The sequence below is a fragment of the Drosophila busckii genome, chromosome 3R (assembly GCF_011750605.1).
Source record: "Drosophila busckii strain San Diego stock center, stock number 13000-0081.31 chromosome 3R, ASM1175060v1, whole genome shotgun sequence".
Lineage (NCBI taxonomy): Eukaryota > Metazoa > Arthropoda > Insecta > Diptera > Drosophilidae > Drosophila > Drosophila busckii.
The window spans coordinates 15,660,118-15,676,835 of record NC_046607.1 but is presented as its reverse complement, the minus strand read 5'-3'; the positions used below and the strand labels follow the sequence as shown (position 1 = coordinate 15,676,835).

Here is a 16,718-nt window from a genome sequence, read left to right as displayed (position 1 = left end):
GTTTTTGTATATTTTTTTAGATATCTATATATATGGCACGATAAATTTTTTAAAATTACACAAATGCTAAAAAGAATATTTTATTAATTTAAATTTGCCGCTCAATCGCCGTTGTGCCTCACCGTGCTCACGCCATCTGGCGGCTTAAGTATTAACTTTGTCACCATTGATCGAATGTATATCGTTGTTATCCTACTCGATACTCTTTTGCACATATCGATGCGCTTATCTCTGTGCCTATCGAAACAGCTCTACCGGTGATTAAAGCAAAAAAAAATAGAAACTAATAATAGTGCTAAATTTGTAAAGCAGTTGTAGATTAGAAAACAATAATTTATTTAAACATTGTAAAGTAATTATTTAAAAACGTAATCGATATTGAAGGCACATTTGTGACAATTTGTTTTTAATATATTTTAACAGACGCAAGACGAGAGAGAATGACGCATACAAAAAACAATTGGCTTTTAGCAATTGTTGTTATTTTACTGGCTTTAGAATGGGAAGCAGTGACGAGTACTAGTGAAGCTGATTATATGAAGCGGGAACACAGCTTGGTGCGTCCCTTTCAAGGTGGGTATCTTGTAAATGTTGTAAACTGCAGTGAATAAAATATAATGTTTTATAGGGGTTGGTGTCATACTGCCGCACTGGGACTTTTTGGGCAATACAATGGTAACTAGCAACTATATAAGACTGACGCCGGACTTGCAATCCAAGAGCGGCGCACTGTGGAATTACTCAGTAAGAGCAACAATATTTTAGGTTTATAATTATAAACAAACAATATTTGTTTACAGCCCGTTATGAGTCGCAATTGGGAGGTGCATGTGGGGTTCAAAGTACATGGCAAAGGCAATGAACTGTTTGGCGATGGATTTGCCATCTGGTATACCAAAGATCGCATGCAAACAGGTGCAGTGTTTGGCAGCAAAGATCATTTCTCTGGACTGGCAATAATACTGGACACATATAGCAATCACAATGGACCACATAATGTAAATGATTTTGGTAAATCTATGGATGGCTAATAACGTATACTTCCCATTGTTTTAGCACCAACATCCATATCTAAGCGCTATGGTCAACAATGGCACCTGGAGTTATGATCATGATCGGGATGGCACCCACACACAGCTGTCGGGCTGCGAAGTACGTTTCCGCAATGTGGACTATGAAACCTATGTAAGCATACGCTATGAAAACGATGTGCTCTCTGTCTCGACGGATTTGGAAAATCGCAATGAATGGAAAAACTGTTTTGTGGTCAACAATGTAGAGCTGCCCACAGGCTATTATTTCGGCTTGTCTGCTACAACCGGCGATTTGTCCGATAACCATGACATACACAGCTTTAAGTTCTTCGATATAGATACAGACTACAATGTAAGTATGAATAAAGTATACAATTGGTTGTTTATAATAACGATTTTGTTATGTTTATTGCAGCACGATGAAGTCTTGCGTCGCAGCAATATTATACCAAATGCCAAAACTTTTGAGGCACCGCGGGAGCATAAAGAGGATCCCAAACCTGGCATGTCCAATGCCAAGATCTTCTTTATTCTCCTCTTTGTTGTGGTGGCCGCCGCAGCTGTAGCTATATTTGCAATATCATATTTCAAGGATCGCAATGCGAGGAAGCGTTTCTACTGAGCAAAAACCTCAAAATAACCAAACTTAGGTTTATTTTATCATCAACAACAAGAACACATCATGTTACGCGCTGCTGCTGAGAAGGAGTTCCGACTACTTGATCCCCATTGCGTTAGTTAACCCCTGCTTCCCTTTGAAGTATTTTTAACTCTGGTTAGACACTCACACAGGACGAAAACACAAGTCAAACGGGCAATTGTTAAATATAAGTGGAAATTTATTAACTGAACTATATAGGTAAATTAAGTCCGTATTATTGAAATGTGTAATTACATTAGAAAAGAAATTTAAAAAGCGACCAATGGGAGATGTATTTTTTAACACTTGGGCATCAGGACAAACGCAATGCCAATCGATGCTGCTGACTGGCTAATTATTCGCTATTCGTGTATTTAATGTTTTATTTTATTACCAAGTCATTTTTATTTAATTTTTAAAAATAATTTGAAAGCTCTATAAAAATATTATCAAAAAATAATATTTTTTATAAAAATATTTTTCATTATATCCATATCAATATTTTGATATACTTATAATCAAAGACCTTAAACCCAATGCTGCTGCTGCTGACGCTGGCGACTGTTGGACACGGAACGCGGTTGCTGTTGTTGCAGTGTAGGTGCCGATGCTGGGCGGGCTGTGGCCAGTAAGGACTCAATTTGACGCACCTGATTGCTAACAAAGCGTTCGCGATCGCTGGACTGGGCTGAAGTTTCGCCGCGATCGCTCTCTAGTGCATCACTCGACTTGTGCATGCCACTCAAGATGCATTGCTCAAACAGTGACTTGGACTGACTCTCGTCTAAGGATTCGTCGGAACTGTAATCAGTCTTGGTGCCAGCAATAGTCTGTCGTCTGTGTCCATTGGGCTTGGGCAGTGTGTTTGTGTTTGTATGGCTGGAGTTGGTGCTGGTGCTAGCACCACTCGGCTGTGGTCTGCAACTGCCTGCAGCAATGGCCTAAGAAAAAATGCATATAAGTAAACTGACTTTTGATTCGACAAGAGCTTTAGCTACCTGGCTGAGTAGATTACAGTCATCGTCAGAGTCCATGGAGAGTGAGCTGAGTGAGTCGCTGCGTTTAGGAGGCAGACGTGGCTCTACTTCAGCATGGGCGGCGCTTCTCCGAGGCGGCAACTTGGGCGCTGGATCTGCATTTCTGGGCAACAACTGAGGTGGTCGCAAAGGCACACGTACTGGTCCCACTTGGGCAGAGCCAACAGTCAAATTGGACAGTCCAGAGATGACAGAAAAGTTGCAGGGACTGTCCTCCACATAATACTTGTTCATCTCATCTGTAACAGGTAAATAATTGGGCAAGGCGCTGCCGCCGCAACGCATCTTTGTGATGGCATCCTCACGCACTGGCAATGGCAGCGACTGTGGTCCATTTGCATTCACATCGTTAGCTGTGGATGCAATGGAGAGCATGGAGAGATTACTATTGCTGCCTGCCTTGGACAGCAGCGCAGGTGTATCCTCAGTAAAATAACTGCGTCGCTCATCGTTGCCATTAAGTTCATGAGTTTGAGGATTGTTGTTCTCCTTGTTGTGTTCCTTGCGGCGTTCACGTTGCGGCGACTGCGGCATGCTTTGTGTGGGTGAATCCGGCAGCTCCGAGGGTGAAATAACGCCACTTTGCATGCGACTATATTCGCTGATAACAGACCCAATGTCATCGCAAGTAATGGTCTCATCATTAACCAGCGAATCCATAGAGCTACGTCGCGAAAACATTAAGGGTGTTTCCAAGGCTGAGTTTAATGTCTGACTGGTGGCGCTCTCATTGTGCATCGCTGGCGTGGATTCGACTGCTGCCGCTGGCGTACTGGGCGTTTGCTCCTTAAGAAGTGCAGACTGTTTCTCCAGCTTGCCTGCATCCGTTAGACTGTTGAGCGAGTCGAAGCGACTAAAGCAGCCAGGCGTGCCTTCCTCGCAATAGTTGATGGGTCGCTCGCCATGCTCGGCTTCCACAGGCTGCACTGTGGTTAGATTTTCCAGTGCATTGCTGCGCAAGCTTAACGTACTTGGGCGTGCCACCTGATCACTGCTTAAATCACAAGCTGAGGCGGACTTGGCCAGCGGCTGCTTAACAGTGGCACAACTAGCTCCAGATTCATCCAGTATAAGTAATATCTCATTGCTGTCCTGTTTAGCAGCATTGCTTGCTGTTGGCTTGGGTTCTTTATAGCGCACGCTAAAGTCTGTAGGTTGATCCATATCTATAGCTATATCATAGTTAGGTTTCGTGTCGTTGCAGCTGTACTTCATGGAGTAATCTATGGGCTGCTCCTCCGTCGATGTTCGATAGTGTGTAGTCTGGGGTGTGGCAACGCTTAGTTTGCGTTGCTCAAAGGCACTGTCGGACTTGGTTGAGTATTTTGTTGAATCTGTATCAGATTTAGCAGAGTAAAGCGACTCGCGACTTTCACATTTACGTGGCAATGTGTTGTTTGAACTGGTGCTGCTTGCTGTGGCACGCAGCTTCTTAAGCGAGCCTGTGGGATTGTTGCTCAGCCGAAGCGAACTGTAGCGACGTGGCAGCGTCTCAGCATGTCCATTGCTGAGCTCCTTTACAGGCGTTTGCTGGGCTAGCTGCAGTGCCGCGCGATAGTTGACCAGGTTCTTTAAAGCTGACGCGCTGCCTTCAGCAATCAACGCATTTCTGGAATTTATAAGCGCGCGCAGCAAAGGAATAGCGTTGTGGTCTATGAGAAATTGCTGATCCTCGGGACATCTGCAAAGCTTATACTTTAGTATGGACTTTAATATTATGTAGATATGTATGTATGCACTTTACCTGGCTGATAGATTCCAGAGCGTACCACAAGAGTTGCTGACCACTGTTTGATTCTCTGACTTGAGCTGCTGCAGCAATATGGACAAGCAGTTGTGTTGCCTCAAGACCTGGCGATAAGGTTCACACACTGCAATATGACTGGACACATTGCGCAATATGCCGCCAGCATTTTCCACTATTTTCAGCGTCTTGCTTGGTCCTTCGTAGCTCAACATCTTAACCAAAAACGCTAAAGCACCATCTACGGCACAGAACTCTGCTTTGTTGGTGCTGCAATGTGCTGAGAGATTCCAGAGCGCTGAGAGTATGGCCATCAAAGTATTTTCACTTTTGTTGCTCATGGCAGCCACTGCCAAGGCGGTCACCGTGCCCAGCTCATTAAATATGGTCTTTAAGTGTTTATCCGCGCGCCAGGAGAGATTACGCAGCACACTGGCAGTTGCCTGCAGTAGATCATCCAGGTCTGTAGCATTGCAGTCAAGCTGTGCCACTAGCGCCTCCATAAACTGTTTTTGGCCACAGAGCAGTGATTTGTTGTTCTCCTCGCCACACGTGAGATTCGTGAGTGTCATCAACGCATAGCGTCTCAGCAGATTGCATTGCTCGCGTCCTGTGGCCGGTCCGTGTACAGCATGATCCAGTTGTATGAGATTTGGTATGGCCTTAAGTGCGCCCAGCTCGCACATCGTTTGACGATGTTCTGAGTCAAAGCTGGCTTTCATTAGCAACTTCACCGCAGCCAAGGGATGACGCTCTTCGTCATCAGCTATGGACTCGCCACCACTTTGTAGCTGCGTGCGCAGAAAGTTGCAGCTGTAGTCGTGTATCTGGTCCAGTAGTCGCAGCACTTTCACCTCCCGCTGACGCTCCTTCAAGTCCAAGTGACTGTGCACTATGTTGTGTAGCGCCAGACTGGCGTTCTTCTTGGCCGCTGCTCCACTGTCATCGTTTGCGTGTAGAATTTGCACCAACAATTGTATACAGTCAGAGCTGCGCAGTGCCGCACAGGTGTCTGCATTTCGTGAGAGTTCCAGAAAATTGCGCGTCAGCTCCAGTTGCTTGTGCGCGTCGCTCTCGTTCAACGTCATGTTTGCGAATGAATGGCGACTTTTGAGAATTTGCCAAGGCCTAACCTTAACACCCGCGAGCCTGGATTTGTGCCTGTATGCGTTCCAGGAACTAAAAATTACCTGCAAATTTCAAAAGGTGCCCGTTAGCACGCAGGTAGGCATGCCGCGAAAGGTTTACCAAGCGCCTATCGATCCCTATGGGCTACCTAGGTGCTTCGATCACTTGTCACAGTTAGAGTTGTTTATATTATATCAAGCTATCGATATTCTTCAAATGAAAATATATCGCGTAGGCGTTTATCATATTTAGCAATTATCGAGCAATGCGTTATAGCGTTACGTCACAAAAAAATCAGCTGTTTCAAACGCCGTGTTGTAAAGAGCTAAATAGAAATGAATTTCTTGAAAAAGGTAAATTAAACAATATATATTGTTGTACAAACACATGATAATCTGTCTTTACAGATGACCACGCAAGTGGTTCCATTGGCTGAGGCACAAATCAGCTTGAGCAGCAAATCTTCCATACACACTAGCGCCGTTTGTTGTCGGGTGCAGTCTGGACGTTACCGCATAACCACAAAGCGCGATCGTCCACTGACCTACGAAATGGCTAATCCCCCGCATTTTATTGGACATCGCAAATCATGGAACTCTTGGAACACATGTAAGTCCTCTACATTTTGAATTAGTTCTCAAAATGATATATTTAATGTATGCAAATAGCCACGATGAAGGATGCCTTGCGTCCATCGCAAACTGCAATTGAGGATGTGTTTATACGCAAATTTATAACTGGCACCTGGCATGCACTTGTGGTCTCCGAAATCATTATCAAGCGACAACATAATACTATCCGAATTGCCTCCATCATTCGCCAGGCCATAAGCCCACGCAAGATGTACTTCCTTATTGGATATACGGAGGAGCTGCTTTCATATTGGATGCAGTGCCCCGTCACGCTGGAACTACAAACGGTAGCTGACAAAAAGGACGTGGTATTTAAGTACATTTAGTGGCTTAAATTATTTACTTTTATTAAATACAAAATTGTTAAAAACTATATTTGTTAATCAGTGTACGTATTCAACTTCACTGTTGTTGCTATGCCACGATTTTATGGCTTTGTGTACTATGACGCCATCCAGATCCTTCACAGTTTCAATGAGTACTTTGAGCTCTTCAAGCGAATTTAAATCAAATATTAACGATCTTATATCCTTGACCAATTCCAAAAACAGAAACATGACTATCTTTCTGGCACCACCACAAACCTTATCCCACACCTTAACCAGCACAGTCTCACAGATAACGCCAGCAAAGCAAGTGGTGTACCAGTTGTCCAGTAGTTTCGAATTGGCATCGAACAATCCAAGTTTTTCTAGGTATCTGCAAGTGAGATGTGAAACAATCTGAAGAAAAGTACTTAATGTGCACTTACAAAAATAGTTTATTATCCTCGCGCTTGAGTACAACTTGTGTCAAGTCTTTCAGCTTTCCACATTCCTTTTTTAGTTCACGTGTATATTGATAAAACTCCTTAGCGATCCAATAGATTTCTACATCGTCTTCAAATATATGAAGCAGCGTACGCACGATTTCTACAAATTGATTGTCATCTGTTTGGGCTGCTTGGTAATTGTGGAGCAAGCGATTGTTTTCTAGTAGCCACATTTTAAGCATCACCAAATCCTTGGACTTGGTGGAGTCTACACATCTCATCACAGTTACAGCACGCAGCAAATCCTCGTAGGTTTGGCGCCGTTGATCTCTTATAAACTCAGTATTACTTTTATGTAGGGGAATGACGCCCATGATAAGACACCAAAGGAGACAACGCTGCTGGGCTGGAACTGTGTAACTATAAACAAAATGCTTCAGCTTGGACAAGTTGCGTACATCATCTTGCAGCAACTTGTTGAGCGATTTTTTCTCTTCAACGCTGTAGCACCCGACTTTTTCATAATAACTTGATCGAAAGTTACGCTCGTCAGTGGTCATATTTTTAATATTAGTCTTTTATTAATTTTAACTGTGGTTTGTTTATGTTTTACTTGCTTCTATCACAGAATGGATGACAGCGTGTAGCTCGACTAGCACACTTTCAAACATACGAGTATCATCCACCATAGCCCATAGTGCATTGTGTTTTGCTACAAAATGAACAAAAACCGTTTAAAAAGGTAGACAAAAGTGTTTTTTAAATATAAAATAAAATGAAAACGAGTCTAAGTGCTATAAATGAAATGAGAAACTTAAATGCAGGCATGACCAAGCGCAGCAAGTGTTTCGGATATACAAATTCCTATGAACATGACACTGTTGCTATTGAAAATTAAAATCAATAATTCAATCAGAAAATCAAAACACGGATTTGACCAAATACAAGCGCGACACTTGACGCTAAATTATGCAATTATATACACAATTGACACATTTCTTTTGTCCATGTCATTGCAGTTGATAAATTCAAATGTTATGCGCTGCATTTGCATTTGTTGTCGTCGTCGTGTTTGTTGTTGCTACTGCCGTTGTCCCCGCCAGACAAAATGGAACAGGAGATTGGCACCTGGGATTCAGTTCTACTGGAAAACCTATCTGAGGATAGCTTCATAAGCAACATACACCAGCGTTATAAACGCGATCATATATATGTGAGTAAATGAATAATTCAAAGTGTTTCAAATATTAAGAGTATATGCTCTAGACGTATATTGGAACTTCTGTTGTGGCGCTGAATCCATATCATCACATATCCGAGCATTCGCTGGACAACATACGGAACTATGGCAATAAAGGCATTTTTCAGTTACCACCACACATGTATGTTACAAGACTCAACATAAACCAACATTTAAATATTAACATATATTTAACCTTGTTTAGTTATGGGCTTACAAATTTGGCCTATCAGTCTCTTAAGGATCACAGCGAGGATCAATGCGTGTTGCTTACTGGCGAGGGTGGCGCTGGCAAAACGGAGACTTTCAAAATGATTGTCAATTTTCTCACACACATACAGGATCGTGCACTCTGCAGCAGCAGCAGCGGCACACCAAACGTCTTGCGCAAACAGTCCTCCACTAGCTCAGCAACTGGCGTTGCCGCAATGCAAACCCATAGGCGCGCCTCAAGCAGTTGCTCCGCCACGGGCAACTATGTAATTTGTAAAGCCAGTGGAGCAGCAGCGTCCAGCTCACGACGCCAGTCACCTTCACCAGGTCCAGGTCCCTCACAGCGCGCACGCACGCGCACCGAAAGCATCGAGCGCCAGGCCAGGCGCAATATGCGTGAAAAGATTGTGGAATTCGATTTCACGCATCACAAGAGCACGGAGAACATAAGCACGCTGCTGGAAACAGTAGGCGGGGCGTATGCACACACGCATCCAACAAAATCTTGCTTTAAGCATCAACAAACACAAGTAAGCAACTGCACTGCCAATGCCTACGTGCCAACGCCAAAGGCCACAGCCTGCAGCGCCTCGCCCAAATATATGCCGCATGGCTGTCGCCAGTGTGGTCACAGCAAATGCACACGCGCTCAAAGCTTGGAAAAGGAGGAACGCGATGCAGCGCTGCTGTTGATGCATAGCAGCAACAGTCGCCTATCCACTGCCCACCATCAAACGCAGCCGCAACGCGGCAGCTGCTCAAATCTTGTGCGTCAGCTTTCCACAGAAAGCCAGCCAGAGCGACAGTTGAACATGGGCTCCCAGCAGCGCATATCGCTGTACGATGCACACAAGCTAAGCAAAGTGTTTGGCAGCACCTCAGTGTCGCCAACGCCCTCAGTCAGCTCTTCACTGCATCGGCGCCACAAGTCACCGAATCAACGCCTGCGCGAATGCGTCACCTGTGCTGACGTTTTTCTGGAAGCCATGGGCAATGCTTGCACGCTTAAGAACACCAACTCCAGCAGATATGTAAGAGGCGGATGAAATAATAATTTATTAGATTTAATATATATAATCTCCGGCTTTTAGGGCAAACTGTTTGACATTGAGATTGACTTTAAAGGGGATCCCATGGGCGTGCACATAACACATTGTAAGTTAACTAAAAAGCGCTGTGTTAATCATTGTTAAACTTTATACAATTACTTACATGCCTGTGCTTTATAAGATATGCTGGAAAAGGTTTGAATTGCCGCACAAATTTTACATTCAGTAGTTAAATTTCTGTAATTGCATTAAATACTTTATTCTTCACAGACTCGCATCACAGACACCATCATAGGAGAACGCAACTTTCATATATTCTACCAATTGCTGCTGGGTGCTGATCTGCAATTGTTGAGTGAGTAGGCACAGCCTGCGGTTGATGCTTTCAATATATATTACAATTTGTTGTCTTTCAGAATCGCTTAAGCTATTTCGCAATGTGGAAAAGTACGAGCTGCTGCGCAATACAACTGGCATGGAGGAAGACCGCACCAATTTTCATTATACAAAGGTTACAAAGCTTACCTTCAATGCTTTATAGTCAAATTAAAATGTTAATTGCTTTTGCAGCGCTCACTGGACGTGCTTGGCTTAAGTTGTGATGAGATCAACTCTATTTTTCGCGTTATTGCCGTAGTCTTGAAGCTGGGCAATTTTATATTTGTGCCTGTGACTAACATTGATGGCACCGAAGGCTGTCAGGTTTCAAATGTTTATGGTGCGTAAGCAAGTTTTAAAATCCTATTAACTTATTTAACTGAATTTAACTTGCAGAAGTGCAAGAGACAGCGCAGTTACTCAACTTGGAAGCTCAAATTTTAATTAATTGCCTGACCAGAGCGAATAGCACGAACAGCACTCAAGAGGATGTGGGCTGCGAAATGGATGCGAGGCAAGCTTCCAGTAATCGTAATACGCTCTGTCGCACGCTATACAGCAGACTCTTTACCTGGCTAGTAAATAAAATCAATGAGTCTTTAAAGTCTACGCAGCGCGAGAAGAATCTTGCTTTGTTGGACTTTTATGGCTTTGAGGTGTCAGATCATAATTCGTTTGAGCAATTTGCCATTAACTACAGCGCGGAAAAAATACATCAGGTTAATACAAGACTTTTTTTTAAGTTATGGCTTAATTTAAGTAACAATGTTTTTGCAGAACTTTGTCTTCAATGTGCTGCGCTCAGAGCAGGAGCTTTATTTGCGCGAGGGTTTGGAATGGTCACGCATTGACTACTTTGACAACGAGTCCATCTGCGAGCTGATTGATAAGCCCAGTTATGGCATATTGAGTCTAATTAATGAGCCGCACCTAAGCAGCAATGAGGCGTTGTTGTTGCGCGTGCAGCAATGCTGCGCCGGACATCCCAACTTCATGACCAGCGGCAGCAATTCCATGTCATTTCAGTAAGTCACATATCTAAGTCAAATAACTTTAAACTAATCTATGCTGTTATTTTTAGAATACGCCATTTTGCCAATGTTGTTAACTACTCGATTCATCGCTTTCTAGAAAAGAACTCTGATACGTTGCCCAAGTACATAAGCGCTGGGTTTTATCAGAGCAAGCTAGCGCTGGTGCAGAGTCTCTTCCCCGAGGGCAACCCACGTCGCCAGGCGAGCAAAAAACCCACAACACTCAGCTCGAATATACGCACGCAGCTGCAAACGCTGTTGGCCATTGTCAAGCATCGTCGCGCGCATTATGTATTCTGCATTAAGCCCAACGAGTGCAAGCAGTCGCATCAGTTTGATTTGGCGCTGGTGCAGCATCAGGTGCGCTACATGTCGCTAATGCCACTGGTGCATCTTTGTCGTACTGGACACTGCTATCACTTGTCGCATGTCAAGTTCTTTCAACGCTATAAGCTGCTTAATAGCTTAACCTGGCCGCATTTTCACGGCGGCAGCCAAGTGGAGGGCATCGCATTGATCATACGCAATTTACCATTGCCCTCGGCAGAGTTTACAATTGGCACCAAGAATGTGTTCGTGCGTAGTCCGCGCACTGTCTATGAACTGGAGCAGTTTCGACGACTGCGTATCGCCGAGCTGGCCGTGCTTATCCAAAAGATGTTTCGCATGTATCATGCGCGCAAGCGTTTTAATCGCATGCGACACAGTCAAATGGTCATCTCGAGTGCGTGGCGCACGTGGCGAGTAAGTTAAAACTGCAATGCAGCATTTGCATGCTCAGTTGAATGTTTTCTCTTTCTTACATTTCTATTACTTGTAGGAGTGCCGCTTTGGCATTCCCTTTACGGGCCGTAGGCATTTATGGAGTTTATATCGTGTTGTAAGCACTGCATGTTATTCTTTTGCTTATTTGTAGCTTAAAGCTAGCGCATGTGAAGTTTACATTGCGTATACTTGTTGCTTACTAACTAAACTTATGCTTGCAGGCACGTGAAGAGTACCGTACATTAAAGTACAAGCGCCAGGTCAAGTGGGCCGTGGAAGTCATTGCACGTTACTATCATCAATGGAAAATACGCCAGTACTTACTCACTATTCCTCTACGCCTGCCGCCCAACACACTCAGCCCGCTGTCCGGCGAGTGGCCAGCAGCACCTGGATTCTTGGCAGATGCATCGCGATTATTGCGCTCTATCTATCATCGCTGGAAGTGTTATATATATCGCAACTCATTCGATCAAACAGCACGCAATAGAATGCGGGAAAAAGTTACAGCCAGCATTATATTCAAGGATCGCAAAGCCTCCTATGCGCAAAGGTTTGCAAAAACCAAGAGTCTATTTACAAAATTCCCCTAATAAGCTTACTTTATGCTTTATAGCGTTGGCCATCCTTTTGTGGGCGATTATGTGCGTTTGCGTCATAATCAACAATGGAAAAAGATTTGCGCCGAGACCAATGACCAGTATGTGGTATTTGCTGATATAATCAACAAAATAGCACGCTCCAGTGGCAAGGTACGGTTTCTACTTAACTCTTTTAAATATATAAATATAATTATGCTTTTGCCTATTTTCAGTTTGTGCCCATATTGCTGGTGTTATCTACATCATCGTTACTTTTGCTGGATCAGCGCACATTGCAAATAAAATATCGTGTGCCTGCCTCAGAGATTTATCGCATGTCATTGAGTCCTTATCTCGACGATATTGCAGTGTTTCATGTAAAAGCGGTAAATAATAAAAGTTTTATCTTAATCATTGACTACAAATCTATGCTATCTGGTTTTACAGTCGGAACTTGGTCGTAAGAAGGGAGATTTTGTATTTCAAACTGGCCATGTTATTGAAATTGTTACCAAAATGTTTCTCGTTATACAAAACGCTACAGGCAAACCACCGGAGATACACATAAGTACAGAGTAAGTACCCTTAACTATTCAGTAACATACAGTACACATCACTAATGATTTATTTTTTAGATTTGAAGCTAATTTTGGGCAGCAGACAGTAATCTTTTCATTTAAATACGGCGGCATGTCGGAATTGGCGCAAGGGCCGCCAAAAGTAACGCGCAAGGCAAATCGCATGGAAATTATTGTATGATCCGCCGCAATCGATCGCGATCTACTACTTGGAACAACAAACAATGCCAAAGATAATTGCAAAATTTATTTGCTTTTTGTCAAATCGCAAGCACTATTTTTTGTCTATTGACTTGGTCCTGGGGACTTTAACATAATTTTTTAACAATATTCTTATTCACATATACACACATAACACACACCAATTGAAATAATATAGTTTGCTCACAACAGACAATCAGTCAAACTAGAAATGTGTTGTCAAAATTGTGCCAAAAACTAAAAAAAAAAAAAAAAACAAGTATGGATCAAAAATGTCTTTCATATGCACTATTTGTTTAATTTTAACGTAAACTAACGAAAATGAGCCACTAAATTAAATCTAATTTCTCTTGTACTAGTTTTAATTATAAGTGAAGAAGCACCAAGTCGATTAGTAATGCATCAACTAGGGGCTTTGCTCGGCCCTAGACATTTTACACAAACTATTTACTTACGATATTTCCAAAATAGAAACCAAAAGCATTTCTCTTACATTTAAGGTTTCATACACAATAATTAGTGAACTAATGCTAGAGAGCTCAGACAGACATTAATACAAAGCATACAACAAATCTATATAGTATATACAAATATATATATACATAAAACTATATTTACCAAAAATTACAATATACATACATATATGCAGTTTCAGCGCCTCCAATAAGAAAAACAAAACCAGTGTGAGAGAGATAGTAAACCTAAACCTTTTTCCAAATGTTATTTACAAAACACAAGCATGTAGTTAAATATTTAAAAAAAATATATATTCATATTACATACTTTTATATAGACGTGAAAGCAAGCGAAACTGAAACAATATGAAGCCAAAGCATAAGAAAATTATACGAATGTTTGTTATACTCGTAACAGTTGAGATTGTACTTACTTATATATTGTACAAGTATGTAGTTGTTTATATAAGTAACTTGTTATTGTTAGTTCAGACAGACGGCAATTCTAACTAACATATAAGATCCAGACATTAGCTATAGCCTGCATAATGTCATACAAACCAAACGGTAAGCAACAGCTGTATGGATATAGCTTTTATTTAGACTTAAAAACAAGGAAATACTTTGAATAGAAATAAAACCACTTAGGCGTATATCTAAAACACAATTCAACCAGTTGGTAGTTTATAAAACAATGAAATGATAAGAACAAAGTTTTGCAATAATAAAGCGTATGTATAAACATATTTTTGTACAATTGCATTTTCTTAGACTCTGCCTGTCTCTATGCGTGGCACGAGGTTTGGTATTTAAGTATACAAAATAATTAACTGAATTGTTAATGCGGAATGCAATTACAATTTGGACTTGGGTTTCTTTAGCATGTCGCGTAAAATGCGACGTAAGATTTTGCCACTTGGATTCTTGGGTATTTCGTCTACGAAAATGACGCCACCACGAAGACGCTTGGCTGGAGAAGCACGCTCGTGAACAAACTTGATGACATCCTCTTCTGTTAACTGCACCTTGGCCTGCTTAACCACAAACGCCATTGGCAATTCACCCGCCTCTTCATCCGGCCTGCCTATAACGGCCACATCCTTTATGTCGTCATGTGTTAACAAGAGTGCCTCAATCTCTGCGGGTGGCACTTGGAAGCCCTTGTATTTAATGAGCTCCTTGATGCGATCCACAATAAAGAACTCGAAGTCGTCATCAAAATATCCAATGTCCCCAGTGTGCAGCCAGCCATCCTTAATAGCAGTCTGTGTAGACTGTGTATCGCCAATATAGCCTTTCATTATGCCATCGCCCTTGAAACAAAGTTCACCTCGCTCATTCTTGCCCAATATCTTGCCCGTATCCGGATCAACAACCTTGCAAGAGATGCCAACTTTCAGAACGCCGACGCTGCCTGGCTTGCAGAACTCGTCATTCTGCACCAGCACACTCAAAGTAGACTCGCTTAATCCATAGCCCTGGCGTATGAATGGCACACCAATGCGTTCCTTGATCTGATCTTCAGTTTCACGACTAAGTGGCGCTGCACCACAAAGCAAAACCATCAGTGATGACAAATCGTACTTGTCCACAATGGGATGCTTGGCTAGGAACACCATAAGTGGTGGCACCATGAATGCCATCATCACGCGGTATTTCTAAAAGCAATAGATGTTGGGTAAGGAACTATTAAATTTATTGTATTTGCACTTACCTCAATGGCTCCCAGAAACAGGTTTTCCTCGAACTTGGGCAAGTAAACCAAACGTGTGCCCATGCAGGCACATGTGATGAGCGTCAAGCAGCCAAACGCATGGAACCATGGTATAACTGTCAGCAGAGTAATCTCGTTCAACGGCATCATTGTGGGTTGACTATAAAGCAAAATATAGTAAACCAACATTCAACAAAAATAACTTATAGAAACCTTACATTTGCGAGTCGAGTGTGGCCAGTAGATTGAACTGCGTCAGTTGAACGCCTTTCGGAAGACCAGTAGTACCAGAGGAGCAAACAATCAAGGCCACATCCTCAATTTTGTTAGCTAATGGCGATGTAAAGTCAGCTGGTGTCTTAAATTTGTCATTGCTCATCAACTCCGTAAAGGAATACACATTGGGATGGTTTTTGGATGACCCACTAAGCGCAATAATGCCCTTGACAAACTTATTCCTTTTCGCTACCTTAGCTACCAGGTCCACTGTCATCTTTGAGGCGAATATGATTTTAGGATGTGATAGGTTTATAGCATGGTCCACCTCGCGGTCAGAGTAAGTTACATTCAAAGGTGCAACAGTAGCACCCACAGCAAAGCCAGCAAACATTGCTATAGCAAAGCTAATATTATTCTCGCTGGACAGACCCACCACATCGTTGTGCTTGACACCAAGCTTCTGAAGTATGTGCGCCATTCTTACAGTAGACTCGTACAAATACTTTGCAGTGTATTCCACACCCGTGACTGCATCAATCATAACGACTTGGTCACCAAAGCTCTTGTACTTGTCCAAAACATATTGACCCAATGAACGGTAGTCCTGGGCCTCATGCGCGGTGATGGGACCGCCGTAAACAATGTTACCGGGTAGCAATGTTGATGTCATTGTAAGCTGCAAGTACAAGCAGAGGGTGGTTTTTTATTGTAAGCTACCCTCAACCTTTAGCAACACACCACTTGAAGTTATTGCCTAAAATACTCTTTGAACCTCCGGCTAATCTTATCGAGGAGCATGTATTACTGTTGGTTTAGGCAAATCGAAGTAGAAACGTTGCTAACTGTGGAAAGCAAATATGCATAAATAAATATTTAAAAATTGCGATTCATTCCAAAGGTCAGTTTCGGCAACATTTCGTCTCACAGATGACATGACCGCAAATCTTAATTGGTTTGATTATTATTATTTATGCTTGCCAAGCCACTTTACGTTACTTATCTCCACGTTTCAAAGGTAAAAGTTCTTTGATTTTATCAACTTACTTATTATTTATACCATACAAGAATACAGCAGAACTTTTGACCACACACTGTTCGCGTAAGGCGTTTACAAACAACTGTTCTTGATTGGGGGCGCAAAATTATAGATCCCGGTGGACTGTTTTAACACTGGCGCGATTAGATTAAATTAGTTGATAAGCACTGCGTAGAGCGCGCAAGCGCGTTAGTGATACGGTTTAGTTCAGTATTTTAGTGCAATTTGCGAATTTTGTGCTTGAGAGCGCGACTATAACTGAGCGAGCTACGATATATTTGTTGTAACA

At 42.4% G+C, this 16,718-nt stretch overlaps 6 protein-coding genes across 9 annotated transcripts; 3 read left to right on the top strand and 3 right to left on the bottom strand.

The window, feature by feature from the left end:
* Positions 1-238: 238 nt before the first annotated feature.
* Positions 239-2,066, top strand: LOC108602185 (vesicular integral-membrane protein VIP36). Of its 2 annotated transcripts, none has more exons than XM_017990230.1 (6): positions 239-257; positions 424-573; positions 629-744; positions 801-998; positions 1,057-1,386; positions 1,450-2,066. In XM_017990230.1, exons 2-6 carry the CDS (start codon positions 441-443, stop codon positions 1,654-1,656), a joined length of 984 nt encoding a protein of 327 aa, XP_017845719.1. In that variant the 5' UTR covers positions 239-257; positions 424-440; the 3' UTR covers positions 1,657-2,066. The 2 variants fall into 2 exon arrangements, with proteins under 2 accessions (XP_017845719.1, XP_017845718.1); XM_017990229.1 differs by lacking the exon at positions 239-257 and adding an exon at positions 262-352.
* A 125-nt stretch (positions 2,067-2,191) lies between these two features.
* On the bottom strand, positions 2,192-5,696 carry LOC108604786 (adenomatous polyposis coli protein). Its single transcript, XM_017994386.1, has 3 exons — positions 4,456-5,696; positions 2,673-4,392; positions 2,192-2,615 (listed from the first exon to the last, which is right to left on the bottom strand). Exons 1-3 carry the CDS (start codon positions 5,541-5,543, stop codon positions 2,202-2,204), a joined length of 3,222 nt encoding a protein of 1,073 aa, XP_017849875.1. The 5' UTR covers positions 5,544-5,696; the 3' UTR covers positions 2,192-2,201.
* A 149-nt stretch (positions 5,697-5,845) lies between these two features.
* On the top strand, positions 5,846-6,584 carry LOC108604176 (28S ribosomal protein S24, mitochondrial). The gene is made up of 3 exons (XM_017993515.1): positions 5,846-5,936; positions 5,991-6,192; positions 6,252-6,584. Exons 1-3 carry the CDS (start codon positions 5,919-5,921, stop codon positions 6,539-6,541), a joined length of 510 nt encoding a protein of 169 aa, XP_017849004.1. The 5' UTR covers positions 5,846-5,918; the 3' UTR covers positions 6,542-6,584.
* Positions 6,550-7,549, bottom strand: LOC108604175 (TBC1 domain family member 7). Its single transcript, XM_017993514.1, has 2 exons — positions 6,967-7,549; positions 6,550-6,914 (listed from the first exon to the last, which is right to left on the bottom strand). Exons 1-2 carry the CDS (start codon positions 7,524-7,526, stop codon positions 6,599-6,601), a joined length of 876 nt encoding a protein of 291 aa, XP_017849003.1. The 5' UTR covers positions 7,527-7,549; the 3' UTR covers positions 6,550-6,598.
* A 94-nt stretch (positions 7,550-7,643) lies between these two features.
* Positions 7,644-13,591, top strand: LOC108604173 (unconventional myosin-Ia). Of its 3 annotated transcripts, XM_017993511.1 has the most exons (18): positions 7,644-7,708; positions 7,986-8,179; positions 8,233-8,348; positions 8,412-9,450; positions 9,511-9,574; positions 9,650-9,663; positions 9,739-9,823; positions 9,885-9,979; positions 10,039-10,186; positions 10,243-10,565; positions 10,624-10,871; positions 10,928-11,624; positions 11,701-11,760; positions 11,867-12,198; positions 12,262-12,397; positions 12,460-12,612; positions 12,674-12,801; positions 12,862-13,591. In XM_017993511.1, the coding sequence occupies exons 2-18, from the start codon at positions 8,075-8,077 to the stop codon at positions 12,983-12,985; spliced, it is 3,867 nt and encodes a 1,288-aa protein (XP_017849000.1). In that variant the 5' UTR covers positions 7,644-7,708; positions 7,986-8,074; the 3' UTR covers positions 12,986-13,591. The 3 variants fall into 3 exon arrangements, with proteins under 3 accessions (XP_017849000.1, XP_017849001.1, XP_017849002.1); XM_017993512.1 differs by lacking the exon at positions 11,701-11,760 and having other exon boundaries at positions 12,862-12,985; XM_017993513.1 differs by lacking the exons at positions 9,650-9,663; positions 10,039-10,186; positions 10,243-10,565; ... (6 more) ...; positions 12,674-12,801; positions 12,862-13,591 and having other exon boundaries at positions 9,885-9,974.
* Positions 13,592-13,816: 225 nt separating this feature from the next.
* Positions 13,817-16,675, bottom strand: LOC108601724 (4-coumarate--CoA ligase 1). The gene is made up of 4 exons (XM_017989643.1): positions 16,438-16,675; positions 15,393-16,069; positions 15,175-15,334; positions 13,817-15,118 (listed from the first exon to the last, which is right to left on the bottom strand). Exons 2-4 carry the CDS (start codon positions 16,061-16,063, stop codon positions 14,315-14,317), a joined length of 1,635 nt encoding a protein of 544 aa, XP_017845132.1. The 5' UTR covers positions 16,064-16,069; positions 16,438-16,675; the 3' UTR covers positions 13,817-14,314.
* Positions 16,676-16,718: the final 43 nt, after the last annotated feature.